This window comes from Sardina pilchardus, chromosome 13, assembly GCF_963854185.1.
Source record: "Sardina pilchardus chromosome 13, fSarPil1.1, whole genome shotgun sequence".
In the NCBI taxonomy this organism is placed as follows: Eukaryota; Metazoa; Chordata; class Actinopteri; order Clupeiformes; family Clupeidae; genus Sardina; species Sardina pilchardus.
Genome location: NC_085006.1, coordinates 6,979,924 through 7,002,445, shown reverse-complemented (window position 1 = coordinate 7,002,445; position 22,522 = coordinate 6,979,924). Strand labels below are relative to the sequence as shown.

Below are 22,522 nucleotides of genomic sequence, written 5' to 3'. Positions count from 1 at the left end.
ACAATCACATAGTCTGGGTGATCCAGAATGGGGTTGAATGCAAGCACTTGTGACTGATCTGACAGCGGAAACTCTCTGCTGACATAACCAAACCACAGGCTGACAGCCAGGAGGTTGCCCTCATGCAGGCCCAGAAGAAATGTGCTCTCTGGTGAGATGACAGGCTTTTCGAGTCTAAGGTGAAAGCTGCACACTTCATGCCCATTTGCAACCTTCCACACCCTGGAGAGCCCCTGGTCTGAGAGTGACACAGCAACGCTTCCTGTGGGTGTGATAAGTACCTGTGATGCTGCGCTGCCAGGGATGCAGTACAAATGAACTCCATGTCCACTTCTCCACACATAAATGTTACCTGAGGCTACCGCCACTAGATGCTCCCCATCCTGTGAGACGGTAAAGGCTGTAACCGGGCCGTGATGCAGGAAGCAGCCCTCTTTTTCACCACTTTGTGCATTCCACTTCCACAAAAGTTCTGTGCCGTCACTTGTATAGAAATGATCACTTTTCACCAGCACCATCTTTATTGTTTTTGACCCGGTTTTTGGGATCGAGGCTGCTTCTCTGACAAGATCCATATCCCAGGTGACGATTCCATTCACCGTAACAGCTGACAGGTACTGGTCACCCACTTTGAAAAGTTTTGGGGGTTCTGTGGAGCCAGTTTTAAGGCTCAAAACACATTGCCCTGTGCATGAATCCCAGACCAGAATAAATGTACACCCTTCTAATAAAGCTAAGAGAAAGCTGGAACCATGGTCCAGCACCACATGAACAAAAGCTTTACCTTTTGGAGCGTGAAATTGATCCTCCACAGAGCAGCTATTTGTGTCCCAGAGTATGATTTTCTGCTTCTTGCAAATGAGGAAAACCTCATTATCTTCAATGAAATCTATGTTCAAAACCTCCTCAGTGTCTTCATTGCTGAAGCTCTCTGTACTAAGGCTCGGATGAGAAATGTTTTGAACATTCCAAATAAACAGGCTTCCCACACTGTCAATGCATGCCATCACCTCTTCCTTAAATTGTTTCAAGCCAATCAGTGGTCTCTCTGTAGAGCAAGAGAGAGCAGAAACTGGCTGACCACTCTGTGTATCAAAAATGGATACATTTCCATTGTCCTGTCCACAGAACACAAACTGCTCGTCATAAGAACATGATATGCATGTGACAAAACCAGCGCAATATAATTGAGTGATGCCACAGTTAGGTGATTTATCATCTGTGACATGCATATAGACATGCCGTTCTCCTCTGTACCACCAAAACATCTTTGTTGTGGATGCCAGAAAGCCCTCAATAGAGATATGGTTGTTCTGATGAATCTCAGTATTCAGAACGGGAACTTCCTCAAAATACATTGTGCGCATATCACATAAGAAGAGCCTGCTACAGCTGGAAGATAACAGAAGATAGGTGTTTGAAATTCTGAGACTGACCATTTTTACTGTGGGAACATGGGGCAATTGGAATTGTTTGGAAGTGATCCCATTCCAAGCCCAGACAGAGCCATCACTAAGGAGGAGAACCACTCTTCCACTGTCAGCTATGGCCACATCTGTAACAGAGGACCTCATTCTGTCTGCCAGTTCCCAAGAGGAACAGGGAACAGAGGAGGCAGGAGACACCACCATGGTTATGCCAGACCTCACATATCCCACACACAATTGCTTTGCATAGTCTTCCAGCTCAGGAACGACCCCTAGGAATGGGAAGAGCTGTGCCTGTATTATTAATGCTGTGTCTGTACGGGAGGTCTGAAGTAAACATAAAGAACTTCTCAGGACGCAGGCAAGAAGCCATAACTCTCTGGGCATCATAAACTGAGACATCTCTTCCAGCCAGAAAAACAAGTCCTGTACTAAACCTCCCATCAACATTGCATGGTGAAAATCAAAGGAGAGCATTAAACTTCTGCAAAGCTCATCCAGCCCTCCACTCCATCTTAGATGATAGGGCAGCTCAAGGACTTTTCTAAAATTTACACCCCCTGTCTCAGAGGATGAGTCTTGAAATGGAATGGAAGGCTTGGACGTTTTCCACATCCAAGGCTGTCCATAAGGATTCCTGTCTATGTAAATCTTCATTGGTTTTCCCTCTGTAGTACCTTGTTTGTCAGTTTCCATGTTGGTGTTTGAAGTGATTACTAGTGGCTTGGCCCGTCCGTATGCCCACCGCCCACTAAAGTAGTTAGCTAGTCGAAGGTGCATTTCCTCACTTGTGTCCATGGAGACAATGTATCTCTTGAGGATAACTAACCTGAAATGTCTACTGACCCAGAACAGCACACAAGAACCTGAGATATTTCTAGACAGCAGAAACCCCTTAAGGTCCAAGATCAGCCTCTCCACCACAACCTCAGGGAATCTTAACTTATATGGTGGGTCCTCAATTGGGAGGAACACGGAAACTAGATCATCTTCACAGGAAAGGATATCTGTCAGTTCAGCCTCTGTGAGACCATACCTCGACAGTGTTATAAAACTCAACGATCTGCTAACAAGTGCTTGGCCATGTTTCTCCTCTAGGTGTTGAAGAAATAGATTGATGTTGTTATGAATGCCTTGGCTTAGAGACTCCTCAGTAATTTCTGTCTCAGAGGTCCATAGGCTGATGTTTCTGTAGAGGAGCTCTGCGTAGAGAGGAAGACTACTCTGCTTAAGGGCCTCATTCACATACATCTGTTGTCCTGAGGTGATCCTCCTTTTGGAGCTCTCCAGAAGGCTGGTCAGCATCTGGCCACAGCTGCTTCTGTGAAATGGTTCCAGCTCTAGAAAGAAGTTAGAGTCTGGATATTGTGTCTTTAGACTTGCAAGGGTGCCTGATTTGGTGTAGGTAGTAGAAATTATAACTTTGACATTAAGAGGTAAAGTTTGAGGGAGCCAGGCCATGTGTTGGGGTCCTTCAGAATTTGGCATCTGGTCAAGGCCATCCAACATCAGGATTAAGGGATACTTGGAAGACGATGCTATAGCTAAGAGTTCAGCAAAGGCCTCTTCCAGTTGAGTAACATCTAGTATGCAGTTGTCCCATGGTTGATTATAACTGACAGCAATATGGTGGCAGATGCTATTGAGAAGCTGCTTCAGTGTGAGGGGAGAAAAGTGTGCAATGACCACCGGATCACTGGCCTTCAGCCACAGTTTCACCTGAAAGATGAAATACCAAGGTATTAAACTGTGGAATGAAGAAATGTACACTTATCAACAACATAGAAATCGTGAAATGATAACGACATTGTGAAAAGTTGGACAATTAATAAACATTTTTGAACTTATTCAATGTTCAATACCTGACTTGCACAATGGGCCATTAACACCGTTTTGCCAGAGCATGGCCCCCCAATGAGTACAAGAGGATGTTTTGGATTGTTCTGCTCAACGTAAGCTTTGATCAGCTGTGCTTCCACACGTTCAATCCTGTACAGCTGAGAATAGATGTGACACAGGTTGGCCTGCTGGGAGGGGGCATCAACAGGATCGGCTGTGTTCTTTGTGACAGTTGAGTCAATGAGCCTAGAAAGGTCTGTGAACAACTGATGACAAAGCCCTTCAATGTACGCCTGTCTCAAGGCCACTGTGTAACCCTCTTGCTGATCGCACTCTGTGGTGGTAGTGTACACCTCTAGATGACAGGAAGTCACTAAGTTGGGCAGGAAGTGATCACGGATATCACTCAGTCGATCATTTGAAGAATCTTGATCTTGATGGTCTCCTGTCTTTTTCTTATGGATAATCTTATGGATGTAATACAGGCACCTTTTCATATCGTCGGATAAACAGTTCTCCATGGCAAAGCGGAGGTCATTCTCAAGGTCTAAAAGCACAATATAACAGCTGCATATTATATTACAGTATACACATACATACATTCACAAACACACTATATAAAAGTATTGGGATTCCCGCCATTACTCCCACTGGGACTTCAATGACATCCCATTCTAAATCCATGTGTTTTAATATAGAGTTGGGATGGACTAGAACAGACATTGTGAGTCAGGCCTTCTTTTCCAACATCAGTGCTTGACCTCACAAATACTCTTCTGAGTGAATGGGCAAACATTTCCATAGACACTGTAAAATCTTGTTACAGCTGTAAAGAGGGGACCGACTCCATATTAATATCTATGGGATGTCATGATGTTCCTGTAATGGTAGGTGTCCTAATACTTTTGTTAATTGTGTATATTTACATTGTTTACATATAAGTGTACATATATTAATGTTTTTTTACAGATTGATTGATGACGAACTTCATCTTACCTGATCTAAAGTATTTCTGGGCTTTTTCTTCTGTGATGCTTCCGTCAAGAATACATTGCTTTACAGATGCCTGGAGCACATCCTTTACTTCTTTCAGAGCCTCAACCCATGTTTTGGTTCCTTTAACGGTCTCTGTCTAAAAATATAGAAAACTTTAGTGGGGGAAAGGTACAGTTGTGCTCATAAGGGAATTTATCTCGGGGGGTGTATAATTATGCCCCCTGTATTTTAAGGAAGGACATTTATTTATGTATGCTACATTATTAATTCGCAAAGAAACTGGTGTACTTAAAGGCTGGATTTTTCCTCAGTTTTTGTAATGAAGACATTGTGATCAATTTCAAAAAAATATGTATTCCTCTTTTTAGTCAACTTTAGCATGGGTTCATAAACTTATGAGCACAACTGTATATATTTGTCCAATTGAGCATATGTTTGCAGGCAAAAGATGATACCTGGCTGCAGTACTGACTAAGCAAGCAGAAGCAGGGTGGTATGACATTCTCATCTCTCCGGTAGCACTCCTCCAGTAACTGAGTGCTTAGCTGCATGGACTGACACGTCTGAAGAACGTTCTGGAACTCCGAGATCTCCACCTGCTCAGGTAAGGATGCAGTGCCATACTCCTCCCCAATCAGAGCCTGATCCATGCCCACAAATATTTCCAAAGTTATTTTTTTTTTTTCAATTCACAGTCAAATACACCTGTTCCATTCTCACCTCATCAAACCAGATATGTTTACGTGATTATGATTATTCCTACGATATCTATCTACAATTTGAGCAGACAAAGCATAAGATAAACTATGTTAATATTTAAAATAACATAATAGGGCTACACCACGCAATGAGAAAAAAGACTTTAGTGGAGTGGAGGCAACCCTAGCATTTGAGAGAGTTGAGGTATCACTTGTCCTTTAGGATTCTACCTTTGGAAAAATAGACATGGAAGTTGTCCAATAATGCCTAATCAGATAAGCATATAGTAAAATGTTTGTAACATAGTAAATCACCACAAAGAATGGTCCCACTGAAGTGTCTCTGCACCCCTGTATAAGCTGGTGTCTGACCTGTTGGCTAGGCCAGTCCTTTGGGTTGGGGGCCTCATATGGGTCAATAACCTGCATGGGATAATCAGAGAGGGCAGTCTATTCAGAAAATATCTATGAAAAGCTTAAAAAGAAAATATTGAACACATTAACTATACTTATATAGTACATGATGTAGTTTATGATATAAAAATGTTATACATAGTGTGAGTGTTTGTCACAACCCTGATGTTTAATTATTTAATTTGCTAAAAAACACATAATATTCTGTGAGGATTTCAAAAGAGAACAAATGATGGTGTAATGCCACTCCTGTTCAAACAGCAGACAATACACCAAACAATGGCGTATAAGAGGCCGGCGAAGCCCTGCAGCAACGCATCTTCATTATACTGTGGGGAGGAACAGGTGGTGGACCAACTGGGTGTTAAACAGCCTGAAGCATCTTTTTCAGTTGGGAACCAAACCATAAGCCAAATGAACATGTGTTGTGTATCGCTCACCCTGAATTCCACCCCATGTTTTCGCCTGCAGTGGTCCCTGAGCTGAGGGAACACGGTCTCTCTCAGCACTCTCCTCTCCTGGACTGAGTCTGAAAACACACAGGATATCCTATCAGATCTCATCTAGATGCACGGCACGAGAGGAATTGTACCATTACTGGTTCGAAACTATGTCTATGGAATTTTCTCAGAGAAAATGTCATGAATTTCACAGAAGTGTGTTCTCACAAAAGCTGCTTTCAGATGGACACTTCAGGTAGAACAAAAAATAACTTTAATTTCAAACTGTACTGCAAAGAATCCACGTTTACCATCTCCAGAATATGACTACTGTGTATTAAGTTGTTAAACTAATTCACAGCATAAATTGCTGAAAACTACAGCTTAAAATAATGACCGAATCACTATATTATCCATACCACCTACCTTGTGGGTTTGAGCACAAGTAAATCTTCACACACGGCATCAATACACTCTTGTGATGCACCCAATTATCTGATTAATTAATTTGGACAGTTCATGGTTCCGTAGTAAAACAAGAAGAAAAGTTAACTTTGTGTCCTGTGAAAAATGTCCTGTATTCTTAGCACTTAGGTCCCACCCCAAAAACACCAGTCTCCCGAGACTTCCCATTTAGCGCTCCACCAGGAAACAGTCATGTCAACATCGGATGCTTTTTTCAAGAAGCCGTAAGCAACGCCCCCAGTGCTTCACAGACATGTAGCCTACTGTATGTAGCTTAGTCTGTTTATACCCTCATGAGTAAACTTTTACATTCTCACACAGTTGAATGAGAAAAAAGCTGAATGACATGAATGCATTTCAAAACATTAAATGCAGAAAATTATATAAAATGATAGACAACACCAGTACTTATGTTGTTTTGATTCATTTTATTATTTAACATTTGTACACAATAAATACAAATTTTTACAGCTAATAATATGTAGAATTTTGCACCTGTGTTTTCTGATATTGTCACCATGGCAACAGTCTAAAGAGAAAGCTTGTTATTATTACCAGATTTTTAGCAGCTCTTAAAACATCTTCAAATGAAAAAAGAGAAATACTTAAAAATAAAATCCACTGGTAGGGGGGATGACTCTTAAACTGTTTTTGAAAGTTCAAAAGTTGCAACTGGCCGAAGAGAAACATCAAGATGACAACCTTGTTTTTATTAAATAAGAAAAAGCTTGTTTTGTGTGAGAGAACAGCTTTTTGACACAACGGACACAGCTGTAAACCATAAACTTCAAAACAAGTTTGATAAGATTCAAAAGATCTCAAAGAGATCAACAAGAAAAGATCATGTTCGAGCGCTAAGAAATGAGCAGAGCATATATTTCAACACTGTCGCCCTTCCATTCAGCCATATTCCAGACACAGTTTGTTTCATGTTTGCTTTCTCGACTGCTTATAATTCACATTCTCTCCATTTCAGTTCAACAAGTTTAGAATTCATTTGAGGAACCTTTGTTTTAGTAATACACCACTCCAGCATCTCACCCTTGGGGGAAATGGATTCCCTTTGCATTGCAGTCAAATGCAAGCACATGGACATAGCTGGGTTTTTGATCACATCCCATCATGGGAGGAGATACAAACAATCTCAACAATGATAAACAAATGGTGGGAAGCTAAAACACTGGCAAGGGGCAGCCATAAAAAGAATACTGAGAATCACAACTTAAAAACACAAAATAAAGTTTTTTTTTGTTTAAAAAAGTGCTGCAAAGACATTGAATAATTGCTTATATGTTAAGCATTAAATATCACTTCAGACAGGGAAGAATATTTTGATTAGTCAATAAATTAAAAGCCTGTTTTGAGATTTGTGGGGCAAATCAGGACAACAATCCTAGGTGACATTTTCACTTGTTACAAGGTGCTGGGTTGTCTCCATATCTCTGAGTACCTCACTCACTCAAGGGCTTGGGGGGAATATCACATCAAACACAAAACAAACACGAGACAAGCTTTCTACTTCACACAACTAAAAATCCAGGCTGCCCCTTGTATGAATGAGTGGCACTCCTGACACCATCTTATTTAGATCAGCTCTCGTCATTCTCACCATCCGGAACATTCTGCACACTCCGTGGCTGCGGTGCATGTTGCCTGTTTATTTCCCCCCCCTCTTCTCTGCAAGAGACTGTCTGAATGTCTCAGGAGGTTAACAATCCATTATAAATACTGCCACAACAGTCAGCCAAATACATCTCACTTAGTCGTCAACAGTGTTTACACAATACAAGAGGAAGAGATACAGAGAGAGAGAGAGAGAGAGAGAGAGAGAGAGAGGAAGACAGAAATGAATAAAAAATAATGCACTTTCAACTAAATGCTCCGATATTGATTTGCGTATATAAATGAATAATCTGTCTGCGGTGAGGTGAGGGGGAGTGTACCGATGAGGCACCATAGGACCGCTCACACACACACACTCACTCACTCCCTCCCAGGAGATGCCACATTATTCAACTCTGTGATCCGTTTATTTTCTTCCTTTCACTTAGAGGACTAAATATTAGTAATATGCACAGATGCCCAACTTCATAGTGAAGAGCTGAAAGAGATAATATCGATGAAGTAAGTACTACTCAAACATCAGAGATTGCCACATGGCGGCGCGGTTGGCACCAGGGGGGGGGGTTAGGAGTGGGGGGAGGAGCACGGAGAGATGCGGAGCAAACGAAGGAGCCAGCCTCCGTCAGCCCTCTCTTCCGTTCCTCGCCCTCTCCATTCCCTCGTTCCCCTGCGGACCTTCCGCTCCTCCGCAACGCACGTTCTGTACAAACTCCCTTTCTCCTCGAGATGACGTCATGAGCCACTACTCATCACATGTCCACTCAGTAATGCTATATATGACGCAATGTTGCACACACTTCCGGAACGTTCCTATGACGACAGTAATGTACTGTACTAATGCTGCACATTAAATACGTTATTGATATGACTACATATGTCCGAGGCCAAGGCTTCCTTTGAGCACTCCCCTCGGCTTCCTCCTGTCCGGGCCCCAGAGCCTTCAAACTCGTGCCTCAACACTGCCAATCTCCCCATACACGCTCAACGCTCACTCGTTACAAATGTGCAAGAAAGCCATTTTCGAAAAGAAAACAATTAGCTCATCTTGGCTGTTTTTTTTTTTTTAAATCAACTGCTCTCCTTTGTCTGCTCTGCTTTGCAGGTTATGAAAAACCCTTCTGTGCACGGATTCGAAAGCTTCCGTTGACACGTCAACAACGAGGGATTTGTTACGGGCTACATTTTTTTTTGTCCTTTTTTGTCCATTAAAGCACGGCCCTTCGGCACGTCTGGGTGTTCCGCAGACGCTGCACCACCCACCCTCAGCACAAACTCCAGATCCTCTGGTCATGGCTTCTACGGTTCTTCTGCTACTTCTGTTTTTTTGTTTTTTTTTCTAGAACATCTAGACAGCTATTATAAATGTGGTTTTGCTAGCAGTTAGGATTCATTTGCGGCTATGATCACAAGATCTAAAATGAACGCACTCGGACCACACACCACTTGCTAACTCCAGATATTACACGACACCATCAACATCATGTGGGGAAACTGGGGATCAAACATGCAAACAGATCCTCCGAATCTTCAGTCACTGTTCAGTTTGGTTGGTTGGTTGGTTGGTTGTTTTCTTTTTCTTTTTCAATCTAGCTCTACGTTGGGGTTGGAACACTTTGGAAAACACTTCCTGGTGTTCCGAAAAGTTTCCCCTTTCCCTCTGGGCTGAAGGCATGAGGAGACGAGAGAGCTTCATGTTTTGGCATGAGAGTGGTTTAAGGCACCAGACAGTCTGGGACACAGAGGTGAGCGTTTTCGCGAGTGTGTCTGGACACTTAGGGTCATGGCGTTTGACCACTGTCCCTCCCTCCGTCTGCGTCGAGGGCGATGAGGGCATTGGTCTGCTGTCCTTTCAAGACCCGTCCTCCACGTGAGGAGGCGGAGGAGGAAGGGGAGGAGGAGGAGGAGGAGGAGGAGGAGGAGGGCGAGAGGGAAGGAGGTGAGAGTTTGGTTGCTTCGGTGCTGCTGCTGCTGCTACACCAGTGTGATCTCCACCTCCTCCGTCTTCTCCGCCGGGCGCCGCTGCTGCTGCTGCTGCTGCTGCTGTTTGGGCGGAGGGGGCGCTGCTCGCACCTGGGGAAAGAAGAGAGAGAGAGGGAGATGGAGAGAGAGAGAGAGAGAGAGAGAGAAGAGAGGTTAGGGGGCTGAGGCAAATATCTCACCATCTATGTCAAGAGACAAGATCAAGCTGGTAGCACTAATGAACTAAGTCAATTGAGCATCTCCATACAGATAAGATACAGATCTTTCAGATCTACAGAAGGTGGCATTGACAGCATCTAGCGCCACCATTTAGCAACACCATGCGCTTCTACACCACGCATACTCAATTACTATGCACTAGGTACACTTACAGTACAGTGTGAGGCTCAAACTTTCTACTAGTCAACTCTGAAAAGGGTAAAAAAGCAGAGAGCAAAGCTTTGACTACTCACAGGACGCAGTTTGCCAGGACCTGCTCCATCTGGGGTTAGTCTCAGGGGCTGTGGGGCGAAGCCTGGACTCTCTGGACTTAAAGTGTAGCTATGATCTAGGAGTTGGAGGGACAGGGAGAGAGTGCATACACATATATATGTAAGTATTTCAACGCAATAATATGGGATTGAAAGATCTACTCAAAGCCGTGGTGGCAGCTCAGTGGCTGCGAGACACTCACTGTGCGCGGGCCCTTTGTGCGAGGGGGGCATGAGCTTGTGCTCTCCGTTGACGGAGGGGGAGCGGGGCAGGGGGTGGGCCGAGCTGGCGTCCGGGCTGGCGTACAGGCCGCCGCCGGGGGGCTGGTCGTACAGGGGGAGCGGCGGCAGCGAGGAGTGGCCCCTCTGGGACGGAGACACCTGCTGGAGGGCCGAGGGAAAACGCACGCACACAGACACACACACACACACACACAAACACACACACAAACACAAACATGTGCGCACGCGCACACACACACACACACAAACACGCGCACACACACACACACACACACAAACACAAACACAAACATGTGAGTTAAATCATCCTTTTAGTCACAGTAAAGACAAATATCAGTTCAACGAGGTTCAACAGTTCAACTGAGTCGACAGTTCCCGGGTAGAAATGGCTGAGCTCATCACAAACTCACGCCGACAGCGTAATCATGCCCGCGCTTTTATGCCTGTGAACTCCAGCCGGAACGTTCTGTCTCCAGTCACGACTGATTGCCAGCGTCGGCCCCGTCTAGACTGCCGCGGCGGCAGGGGCCCGTATCAAAGCGCTGCTGAAAGTTCCCTCTGAGGACCGCGAGTGCTTATCAAAGGCCGCTCTGATGACAGGCCCACCGGCCCACTCCCTCGCCCCCGAGAGCCGCTTCCTCCGCGCGGCCCCCGTAAACATCTTTAATTTCAGGAAGGATGCAGCCCCTCCTCGCATAAACACTCACTAGGGCCCATCAGCCTTCATCAGGCCCGGCGCTCGGGACACAGTGCTGCAGGGCCTCGCCTGCGCTATCGGAACGCCTTTCATACTTTTTGGGCCTAACCCCCGAAATGTCCCAGAACGATTCCGCTTGTGACATCCTGTGGAGACCAGAATCAGTGTTCTGAACATCAAGAAAAAACCGTCTCCGTCAGAAATCATAAAGGGCCTGGAGGGATGTGATTCTGAGGATCTGTAATGAGTCTTCCCCATTTCTCAGGCTGAATATGGAAATGCATTAGTGAATGTGAATACCAATGACAGGCTCTGAATGTCAAACTCAGTTTAGGAATGGAAGGCAATTATTACAAAGTACTAGAATTACCATCAATGCTCCCAGAACAGGGACATTCAGAGCTTCTAACAACCCCCTGCAAAATGTCTGTGTGAAACAGTGAGGACAGTGCACACTGCAAAGAGTCAGACAAGTTTAAGGGCCTTAAGTTAAAGGGCAGGAAAAGTGCAAAGTCTTTCAACAAGCGAAGTTCTCGTGCATGAACTACAACTATCGTGTGGCGTATGCCAGCATTGTGCTGACTCATCTGCGCTTGCGGTTAAGGTCTTACCCACGGTGTTAAAGGAGCAAGTATTGATTCTGCCTAAACACTCAATTAGCTGCAGTTAGCCTTAGGACTTTGCCCTTTGCCCATCATTCAAATGAGGGCCAGGCTGTGAGTGCAGTGGAGGGTTATCTGGCGTCCAGTGGGCTGTGCTACCTGTGCCTCGTGGCCCCAGTGCGAGTCTCCGTTCTCCGAGTTGTTGAGGTCCTCCACCAGCACGGAGGGGAAGACGCCCACGCGGCCGTTGAACTCGCCCTCCCAGAAGCCGTCGTCCTCCTGGTTGTCCTTGTTCAGGATGCGGATGATGGCTCCCTCGGGGAAGGACAGCTCGTCGTCCGTCTGGGCCTCGTAGTCGTAGATGGCCTTCACGAAACTCACTGAGACGGGGAGAGAGAGAGAGAGGGAACGGAGTGAGAACGTTCCAGAACCTTACCAGTCAAGTTCTATTGAGATTTTGAAGTAGTAGAACTACATGATTTTTGATTTTGGGTGTGTATGTTTGCAGGAGTGCGCTATTGATGTTAGACTTTAGACTAGAAGACAAAGCTTGAGGTCTGTGAAGTTGAAGAGGTAAGGGGTTGTGTAAGTGTTCATGTGTGTACTTGTGTGTATATTTGTGTGTGTGAGTGTGTGTGTGTGTGTGTGTGTGTAAGTGTGTGTGTAAGAGAGAGAGAGAGAGAGAGAGAGAGAGAGAGAGAGAGAGAGAGAGAGCGAGAGAGAGACTCACTGCTGGCGTCTCCGTTGGTGCTGCCTGAGGCCAGCTCGGGCTCGGTGGAGTTGCTGGACGTGTGTGAGCGCGTGTCCAGCGTGGCCAGGGACTGGAGCATGCTCAGTAGGCTGTTCGAGGTGGGGAACTGCAGGTACTTCTCAGGTACGTAGCCCACATGGCCCGTCTTATTCCGGGCCTAGAACATCACAGAACCGGCAGGAGGAACACGCGTGAGAGAGAGTTTTACGATGACATGTAAGCCAGGCAGAATGGTCTAGAGCTAACATTCTGTTCAGTCCATAGCTGCTCTGTTGTTATATCCACTCTACTACAGAATGTCCTATATGCTGGATGGATGATGTTCTCCTTAATCCAGTGATAGTTTGACAACGTAAATACCAAGTAGTACAACTCTACAAACTGCATCTCTGAGCATCTCTGATTCCTACACATGGAATTGTAATGCATTACTCTGATGTCCCTTTACTCAATTCTACCTCAATTCTACCTCGACCGTTTAAAAGCATAATGTACACCAGCCCGCTGTATGGCATAAACATGCACGTGTAAACATCAGAAACTGGCTGATTCCACTGAGTCTCTGTAGGCCGTGTTGTTGACCTGAGCGCCGGTGGTGTTAAGTGTTTGTGTTTGTGTTTGCGTCTGCTGTCCGCACCTTCACCCAGTCCTCCATGTCTCCGTCCTCAATCACCTCCAGCATCTCCTGCTCATCGATGGTCAGCTCGTCCGGCTGGGACGCCTGCCAGGGGACAACACAGAGTGGACAACTCATCTCAGGAAGATCGCACACTTAACCCGCATTTAAAAAAAAAAGACCTACATACATCAACAAAGAACCTACGCAATTGAATACTCAAGCACAACATTCACACATGTACACAACATGTGACAGCCTGTGACCTACTGCTTGGATACACGTTCCCATACTCTAAGCGCAGTCTAATGCAAACATGTGGGAACAGTGAGTGTATAGGCAAATAACACAGTGAAGTCAACATTTCCATTACGTCAGGCTGGCTGTCGGGCTGCTTTGAGAGTTAAACATTAGACTGTTTTGTACACACAGTTTTTTTGTTTAGAACGTCTTAAGCTGCTGCAATTCCAGCGGTGATAAGAGTGGGTTAGTGTGAGGGCGAACTGATATACTATCAGAAATACGCTATCACACTATCCGGGCTCTGCGTTCCTGTCTACATCAGCACAACCACGGTGACGGTTTCAAGACATAACGTGCTGTAATGAGCTGCTTCACAAATTGAGGGGAGTCTGTACGCATGAAAAAAAACTACAAACGACATGTTTGACGGTGGTGGTGAAGTTACCTTGTAGGAGTAGAGCACCTTGCAGGTGAGGGGGTAGTTCCTCAGAGTTCCCGACGGGCTGGAGCTGCTGTCGTCAAACACCTCCATGTTCTCTTCCAGGTCCTCCCCGTCCTCTCGCTCCAGATCAACTGTAGTCTACGCGCACAGAAAATGACCAGAGGTCAACAACAACGAAATGTAGCGCTTAGTTCAGCCACTGGTAGCAGGGAAGCACTGCGGAGTGAGCACAATGTGGCCAGCCGGTCCGAATTCCAGTGTTATATCAGTTTGAGCCAGGAGAGCATTGGAAGGCCCTGGACACGCGTCTCTTTATTCACAACTCTCCCACAGGCAGGATAGATTCTGATTGGTGGAGAGGCTGCAGGTTATGGGTATGAGGGTAGGTAAGACCCGCCCTCAGCACCCACCCCCGCCCAATCCACACCTTCTCCAGGAGAAATACATGAGAGGCTGTGGGAGATCAGGTGAACACGGTTTCACTCTCCACCCAGCCCTCAGGACACACACACACAGACACACACACACAGACAGACACACACACAGACAGACACACACACACACGAATAAAGGGGGGTGGGAACTATTCTAGGTGATCCTCATTGGCTGTGGGTGTGTGTGTGGACGTGTTTGTGTTGTGTGTGTGTGTGTGTGTGTGTGTGTTGAGTCAGCACTGCTCTATTGACACAGTAAACTCTGTGCTCTGAGCCTTTCCCCTGGGAGGGCTGAATGGGAGCAGGTGGCCCATGCTGACTGTAAGGGATCCCTGGCTCTGGAGCAGAGGAGGGCCCGGCCCCTCTCCTCTCCTCTCCTCTCCTCTCCTCTCCTCTTATCGGCGCCTCGGCATCTCAGCAGAGTGCTTCTGGACTCACGCTCCAGCCCCCAGACAGGAGCCGCAGCGCGCAGCTCATTAGAAAGCCCCGTCTAAGGGGCTAATAGCCGTCTGTCTGGGAGGGGAGAGCGCTGTCTTTTTCACACACTCATCACTCGGGCCTTATCTCACTCCCGCTCACTCAGCTCAGCTCAGCTCAATCCTGCTCTTTGGTCTCTCGCTCGCACCCCTGGTGCAGCACGATGTGAGCCGAATGTTAAGCGCAACTCAAGGAGAACAGAGGCCCCACTGTTTAGTGAAGTGGAGGTGGCATCCCCTCTCTAGCCATCTCTATCCCTCTCTATCTTTCTCTATCCTTCTAGATCCTTCTCTATCCCTCTCTCTCTCTCTCTCTCTTTCTCTGTCTGTCTCTCACTCACACAAACACACTTGACACGCACAGGCTGATTCGCAAAACAGGATCACAGCTCCAGGTGTCTAGCAAGTGAAAGTAATCAGGAAAATGACAGCAGCTTTTCCCTTGCTTCTTTGGTACTGATCACTGAATTTCATTATTTCGTAGCGCGCCTGTTCCCCTCAGCCGCCAGCAGGTGTCAGTGTAGTACAGCCACACACACACACACACACTTGCCAGACGGGAGCACGAGCACAAGGGATCTGTCAGGCGAGCGCTGACATTCATTTGATTGATAACGATGATTAGCCACAATGATGACAGCGGACCAGACACATCCTGTGTCTTCTGACGCGGCGCCAGCAAGAGCGGCGTGGCTCGGAGCGTGACTGGGGATCCTGAGAACAACAGTGCTCACCTCACACACACAATGCCCCTCCGCCGCTGAGGTAGAGCCTGCGTCACGGCAACCGACGGCCTCGCCGTCTCCGTAAACAAAATAAAAAAGGGTCCACACATCCATCAGAGCCTCTCTAATCCTTCCTCACCGTTCTGCGCTCTGATTGGCCGCGGCGCTCGGTAATGCCACCGGTGCTGACAGGGATAGGTTACTGCAGCAGACAGCTGAAGGTCATAGCGCCCCTGCCTCCCTCCCACCATCCCTCCGTCCCTCTCCTCTCTCTCTCTCTCTCTCTCTCTATGAAAACATGCAGAGGGCTGAGGGAGAGGGAGGGTGGAGTGGCTCTCCTCTGCCCAGGGGGAAGGCCTGTGTGGGGGGCCCTCGGTGCTCTCTACCCTGCCTGCCTGCTCGGCTCTCTTGTCTGTAGAGGGCAGCTGGAGGAGGCTTCTGGGGGGGCTGGGGCCGTGGCGGTGGGAGTGGGGGCCGGCGGGCACACAATGCCGCTGACAGGCGGCAGGAAATGGCAGGCGGTGGCGGGGGAGAGCGAGCGAGCGAGAAGAGCGGTGGGCGAGTGGGCGTGTGTGCCGGCAGGCATCCACCAGCCATGTTTGTGTAGGGAGCAGGGGAACAATGCCCGGTGTTTTCCGGAGAGAGGTCGGGGGGGTTGAGGGGGGGAGGGTGGCACGCTGACGGGCTGACGGCCACAATATGCTGCGCCTGTGCCCCCCACTGTGGGCGCGCTCAGAAAAACAAAACACCGAATGAAGGGACGCAGGGAGGGGGGGGGCAGGCGCACTCTGGTGGACATATAGGCATGCGGAGAGGGCAGATGGACTCGTCTGAATGGTCATCTCTCTGGTTCGCGCTGCACAAAGACGCTCTACTGACACCACATCACTGTGGCTGGAGGGAAGCCTACAGACTGACACGGAGGGGCCAATATGTGGGATAGGAGAGGGGATGTGGGGTGTGTGGGTGGAGGGTTGGGGGGCAGCTCACCGAGATGGAGGGGTCGTGGTTGGTGAGGGTGGGCAGCGAAGCCCAGCGCTCATTCTCCAGCTCCTCCATCACCTGGTTCATAGCGCTCTTCAGCCATGTATCTACGGAAACGCCCACCTGCCGTAATAGGTCTAGACGAGCTTCAGCCTTCAGTTTTATTGTCTGTTAGAGAGAGAGAGAGAGGCAGAGAGAGAGAGAGAGGGAGAGAGAAGGGGAGAGAGGGAGAGAGAGAGAGAGCAAAGAGAGAATTTTAAACACATAAGTTGAATGTATTTTAAACAAACGATGCACTGCATATAAACAAGCTAATTTAATGTTTTGAGACAATTGTATTTCAGACGGAGAAAATTAGACTATCCACACTCTCAAAAGGTGCTTAGAGATATTCCAACTCAATCACACACACACACACACACACTCACTCACACACTCACACACTCACACACTCACACACTCACACACTCACACACTCACACACTCACACACACACACACACACACACACACACACACACACACACACACACACACACACACACAGATAAGCGTGCAGACACAAAAAATATTACGTGTCTAACCTGCCAAAGCCTTTTATTCAACTAAATGAAATGCTGGCGCGACATAACAATGCTGCCGCTGTTCGTCTTGAAACAGCTGATGAAACACGTAGCCACCATGAATACCGAGCAGTGCGCAGTAATTCATGAAAAGCCCAAAACATCGGCCTCGTCTCCCCCTCTCAAGCGATCCATTTTGGATGATCTCACCGACGCTGGCTCAGAGGTCTGGAGCCTTGAGGAGGGGAGGAGAGACGGTCAATGACTGCATTCCAGCAGAGCGTCGTTACCTCTGGGACATCAGGCCTATTGATCCTACTTGATTCCCATCACCAGTGTTTGGGAGAGGCGGAGACAGAGAGATGCAGATAGCGAGAGTGAGAAACAAAGGAACAAGAGGAGTTGTGTTCCTGCAGTTCGCCGGATAGGTTGGGACGAGTACAGATTCCTCAACAGTCATTTAGATATCTCCCTCTTTTAAAGAGCGTCGAGAGAACCGAGGAGGATTAAAGGGGGGATCTGGGATGTTCTGCGAATTTCTCCGTGTCTTGAGTCGACACCACGGCGATGCGTGCGCGGCGCGGGCAGCTCAGCTGGCAGATGGGCGGGCCGTTACGGCATGTCAAAACCATACGACTCCAGTCGGGGGGCCTGACGCGCAGATGACACGCTCCCTCGTCTCCCGACGGAACCGATAATCAAACCTGACACTGAACACACGCTGAAGCCCACTGCCGTTTTAATCTGGTCTCTACTCGCACTCACACTGCCAGTCAGAGCGGAACCTCCCTCGTCTTCAGATATAGACAGAGCAGCCAGGGAGAGAGACGGGCAATATTAGTGGTGTCACCAGAGGAGTGGGGGTGGGGGTGGGTGGTGGGGGGTGCCCTCCGGTGGGCATCTGGAGAGCAGCAGGTGGAGGGGGCAGAGGACTGATGGATGGGACAGTAGTGCTGGAGAAGGCAGGGTGGCGTCCTGCCTGTCACCAGTCTGAGGCGGTGTGGGACTGAGTGACAAGACCTGCTGAGGATTCACTCACACCCCTCCAGATAATGAACTCACCACACTGGCCACCTACCTACATACAGTATGACTACAACAGCAATAGGAATGTGCGTGTGTGTGTGTGTGCGTGTGTGTGTGTACATATGTATGTGTGAATGAGCTTACACAGAATGTAATGAATAGTTCCACTTTCAAACTACAAGTCCTATCCCCCACGCAACTCACGCACAGACCACACAAGTTATTGTTAGGAACAAATATTATAGTGCCCGAAACCATATTAAAACACACAGGGAAAGTTTCATTTATCACACAGCTGTCGACTTCCATGGTTGAATAGCAGCAACAAAAAAAAAAAACTCTCACTCAAAAGGTCTCTTGACTGGGCTAGTTTGGAGTAAACTGAGCCCTTTAAATAATTGATGCTAAGCACACTTCCTGCTGGCTACTGGCTCGTTTTAATCTGCACTTCCCTGGAAAACAAAAGCTTGGCAGTCTCAAATTTACTACCGAGCCCCCCACTCCCCTGCTTTCTGCTCTTTTATGTCCATTAGATCTTAATAAGGCTGATTAAATATTTAATAGTGCTTCATAAACTAATGGGGGACTTACAGGAGGAGCCCGGCGGGCGTTATTTTTCTGAAGCGAAAGCTTTATGCAGTAAACACTGTATGTGTATGTGTGTGTGTGTGTGTGGGGGGGGGCTTTAAACCAGGATTGCTCCCATTGTGTCATCTGCATGATATACTGCTATCTCTGTCACTGTCACACCTAATGGGTGTTCATTTGCGGCGTGTGGCTCGGCGTGTCCAGCAGGGGGCGTGAGAGCTGATGAGTGGTGCAGACAAGAGGGGAAGGTGAGAGTGGCCTTTTGTTTTGTTGTTGTTTTTTTGGCTGGGTCTGAGAGGCATTGATCCCTGGCGCGGGCTGACGGCCCGAGCTCTCTGTGCGGATCGATGCGGGACCAGGAGGAGCTCCGGCGGGGACTGGGAAGGTAGCGCAGCGGCTCGGGCAGTGGAGGTAAATGGAGCCATTACAAAAACAAGGCAGAGCGCTCATCATCTCCATCAACAACAACAACAACCACGGCGGCGGCAGCAGCAGCAGCAACCACCATTACCACCAACGAGCATCCTCTTGTTTGCTTGGGCCTTATTGATTTGTGCCTCACACATGTTTTTTTTATTATTTTAAAAAATCACAAAAAATGTCTGTGCATGTACACAAGCTTTTATACGGAGGAATTCTTGTTATATACGAAACACACACACACACACACACACACACACACAGACATCATCTGTACCTCAGCCTTGCGGATGTTTTCTTTGGCCTCTTCGATCCTCAGCTCTAGGTCGTTGCGGCCTTGCTCGGTGGGCGGGATCCCCAGAGTCTCACACTCCTCCACACACTGTAGGACAGGACAGCAGTCAATCAATCAAGCGTCCAATCAGGCTCTGCCTCAGTCCATTTCGGACACAGAAATGTGCTTTTCTACACTTTGTCATGTACAATACAGGAGCCCTAATCCTCTTTCCTCCCTGCAGTCAGTAATGCTGAGGTGTACTTTGAACATCACGGCAATGAACACTGACTGACGCCTCATATTCAGCACAAGCTAGGGAGAAGGAAATCCCTACTTGGCATACACGGCTCACGGCTATGTGTGTGTGTGTGTGTGTTGGGGGGGGGGGGGGGGGGGGGGTGGTGGCCTGGCATCTACAGTACCTTAATACATGTGAATGTGTGTGCCTGTTTGTATATTTGTGTGTGTGTGTGTGTGTGTGTGTGTGTGTGTGTGTGCGTGTGTGTGCGTGCGTGTGTGTGTGTGTGTGTGTGTGTTGTACCCTCTTATAGTGGATGATGTTCTTGTGCTCCCTGGCCACGCGCGTGGCCCACTTGCGGGCCTCCTTGTTCAGGCTGTGCTCCTCCGTGGTGCCCGTCTCCGACTCCAGCTGCCGACTCTGGAGAGAAAAACAACACGCCAAACCCCCCGCCGTCACCATAGGAACCAAGCACAAGACACCCCACACACATCTACCCATCACCCACCCATCCCCAGGGTTCCAAACACTGATCCTAGACCAGTTTTTTTTTACATTTTTTTTTATCCCTGCTTGGGCTCCACGGCTAAAGCTACTCCCCTCAGCAAAGCCCCCTGTCCTCCCCTGGCTGATCTTAAGGGAGATTAATCCGCAGGCAGGCAGGCAGGCAGGGGCCACACGGATGAAGCCGCGGAGGGATTGCCTGCTGATGTAAACACTGGTGGAGGGATGGAGAGATGGAGGGATGGAGGGAAGGATGGAGGGAGGAGGGGAGGGGAGGGGGGGTGCGGGCGATGACAGCGGTGGGAGACGGCGGGTCTGAGAGGGAGGATGGGATCTGGAGCTGGGGGGCAGATAAGACGAGCCCAATGTAAAGCAGCTTTGGACCGGGGGGCTTAAAGGCACAAATCAGCCACAACGCTCCTCCTGACCTACTGTCTCTCTCTCTCTCTCTCTCTCTCTCTCTCTCTCTCTCTGTGTGTGTGTGTGTGTGTGTGTGTGTGTGTGTGTGTGTGTGTACAAATATGTGTGAGTATGTAGATGAAGGCTGAACACAAACACTGGCTCACTAAGACGCTATGAAAACAGTGTACTGTATGTGTTTGTGAGTAGAAGTAAGTCTGCAGGAAGCATGTACAGTATGTAGCATGTATGTCAGCGTGCTGTTAAGTGTGTGTTATGCAAGAGCAGATCAGTGTGGATGTTCCAGTGTGTGCCTGACTCCTTGTCTCCAGACCTCTCAGCACTCTGCCCTGCACTCAGGGGGGGGCCCTCCTCGAGGCCCCCTCTATCTCTCTCTCCCTCTCCCTCCCTTCATCCCTCTCTCTCTCATTCTCTCTCTCTCTGCCCTCCTTCCACCAGTCCTTGGCCAGCCCTCAGGCAGGGAGTGCATAGTAAATGGGAGCTGGACTAATGAGGGCAGATGGTAGCCTCCACCGTCTCCTCAGAGCATCCATACTGTAGGAGGTGGAAGGCCGATGGACTGCGACCTCTCTTCTCGTGCAGAGTGTGGTGCGCGCGCGCACACACACACACACACACAGGACTAACAGACAGTTTCTTTCAGTCTAATGAGGTCAAGTGGTGTTTGGTAGAGAGTGTGTGTGTGTGTGTGTGTGTGTGTGTGTGTGTGAATGCACTGGCACACTAACCTGGTGTACTTGTTTCTGTATTCTTCTACAGAACATATGCTGTTTGCTAGTCTGGAGGGTGCGTGTAGCTGTGTGTGTGTGTGTTTCATATAAAACAAGCATTCTCTGTGCACAGGTGTGTGTGTGTGTGTGTGTGTGTGTGTGTGTGTGTGTGTACGTGTGTGTACGTGCATGTGAGTTTAATGTACTTGTCTCTGTCTTCCAGAAAGCATGTGTTGTTTGTTAGACTAGCGTTTGTGTGAGTGAGCGAGAGGATGAGTAACTCTGTGAGTGTGTGTATGTATGTGTGTGTGTGTGTGTGTGTGTGTGTGTGAGAGAGTGTTCGTGTCTTCCTTCTTTCACAGAGATGCGTGTGTGTGTTTGTTTCTTTGTGTTCGGCTGCGAATAAGAGCATTGTTCACTGCACTCCCGGTGTCGACTTATCGATTCTTCCCCTCCTAATCATGTTAGAGGCGGCAAGCGCACCAACCAGCTACTGGCTACTGTTCCACACACACACACACACACACACACACACACACACACACACACAGCAGGGGAGCATAGACTACTGGCAAAGATATGATGAGACAATGGGAACAGACTCTAGCAGCCAGAGACAGAGAGAGGAGAAAGGGGGCGCGGGAGACAGAGAGGAGAAAAGATAAAGAGAGACAGAACATGGCACAGAGGAAAGGGCAAGTGGGCAAAGACGGAGGTGAGCCAGGGAAGAAAGAGAGAGAGAGAGCGAGCGAGCGAGCGAGCGAGCGAGCGAGAGAGAGAGAGAGAGAGAGAGAGAGAGAGAGAGAGAGAGAGAGAGAGAGAATAATCATTTTGAGTCTGGCCAAAGAGAGAGGCTTCATCAGTATGGCTGGGCTGCCTGTACGTGCCATGGCTCTACAACACACTGAGATGAGGGGGGGGGGGCGCAGGGGAAGGAGATGAGAAACACATGACTACCCTCCCTTTCTTCTTTCTCTGTTTTTGTCTTTCGTTTCCCCCTCCTCTCCTCTCTCCCTCTCTCTCCCTCTCTCCCCCCTCCATCTTGGTCCAGACCTAAATCACAACCATGTGGCTCTACTAACCTTGCCTGCAAACAACAGAGGAGAGGTGCATGGTGGGAGTGAGCGTGGCTGACGAGGCGGGGGTAAGCCCACGTGCTGGTGGGGGGGGGGGGGGAGATGGGCCGGTCCATTCCAGTGACTGTTCACTTCG

The 22,522-nt window shown here is 48.2% G+C and overlaps 2 protein-coding genes across 3 annotated transcripts in view; both read right to left on the bottom strand.

Annotated features, from left to right (window-relative positions):
* Positions 1-195: 195 nt before the first annotated feature.
* On the bottom strand, positions 196-6,307 carry LOC134100059 (NACHT and WD repeat domain-containing protein 2). The gene is made up of 8 exons (XM_062553108.1): positions 6,241-6,307; positions 5,815-5,903; positions 5,276-5,383; positions 4,718-4,903; positions 4,263-4,398; positions 3,290-3,813; positions 2,677-3,146; positions 196-238 (listed from the first exon to the last, which is right to left on the bottom strand). Exons 1-8 carry the CDS (start codon positions 6,278-6,280, stop codon positions 196-198), a joined length of 1,596 nt encoding a protein of 531 aa, XP_062409092.1. The 5' UTR covers positions 6,281-6,307.
* Positions 6,308-6,698: 391 nt separating this feature from the next.
* LOC134099885 (F-BAR and double SH3 domains protein 2-like) overlaps positions 6,699-22,522 on the bottom strand; it is a 62,992-nt gene continuing 47,168 nt past the window's right edge. Inside the window, exons 11-20 of one of the 2 annotated variants that reach the window (XM_062552909.1) lie at positions 19,980-20,096; positions 19,439-19,543; positions 16,572-16,733; positions 13,950-14,084; positions 13,283-13,366; positions 12,625-12,802; positions 12,054-12,274; positions 10,556-10,736; positions 10,335-10,429; positions 6,699-9,972 (exon numbers count right to left, since the gene is read on the bottom strand). In XM_062552909.1, coding sequence (XP_062408893.1) covers positions 9,874-9,972; positions 10,335-10,429; positions 10,556-10,736; positions 12,054-12,274; positions 12,625-12,802; positions 13,283-13,366; positions 13,950-14,084; positions 16,572-16,733; positions 19,439-19,543; positions 19,980-20,096 — 1,377 coding nt within the window. In that variant the 3' untranslated portion in view covers positions 6,699-9,873. The remainder of the gene's footprint in view (positions 9,973-10,334; positions 10,430-10,555; positions 10,737-12,053; positions 12,275-12,624; positions 12,803-13,282; positions 13,367-13,949; positions 14,085-16,571; positions 16,734-19,438; positions 19,544-19,979; positions 20,097-22,522) is intronic. The other variant, XM_062552910.1, reaches the window with a different exon arrangement.

Excerpts from the sequence above, each read along its gene's own strand:
- LOC134100059 (XM_062553108.1), bottom strand. The coding sequence starts at position 6,280 with ATGCCGTGTGTGAAGATTTACTTGTGCTCAAACCCACAAG. Across the intron at positions 4,399-4,717 it reads TTAGTCAGTACTGCAGCCAG|ACAGAGACCGTTAAAGGAAC; the intron begins GTATCATCTTTT and ends CTATATTTTTAG. Across the intron at positions 3,147-3,289 it reads TGGCCCATTGTGCAAGTCAG|GTGAAACTGTGGCTGAAGGC; the intron begins GTATTGAACATT and ends TTCATCTTTCAG.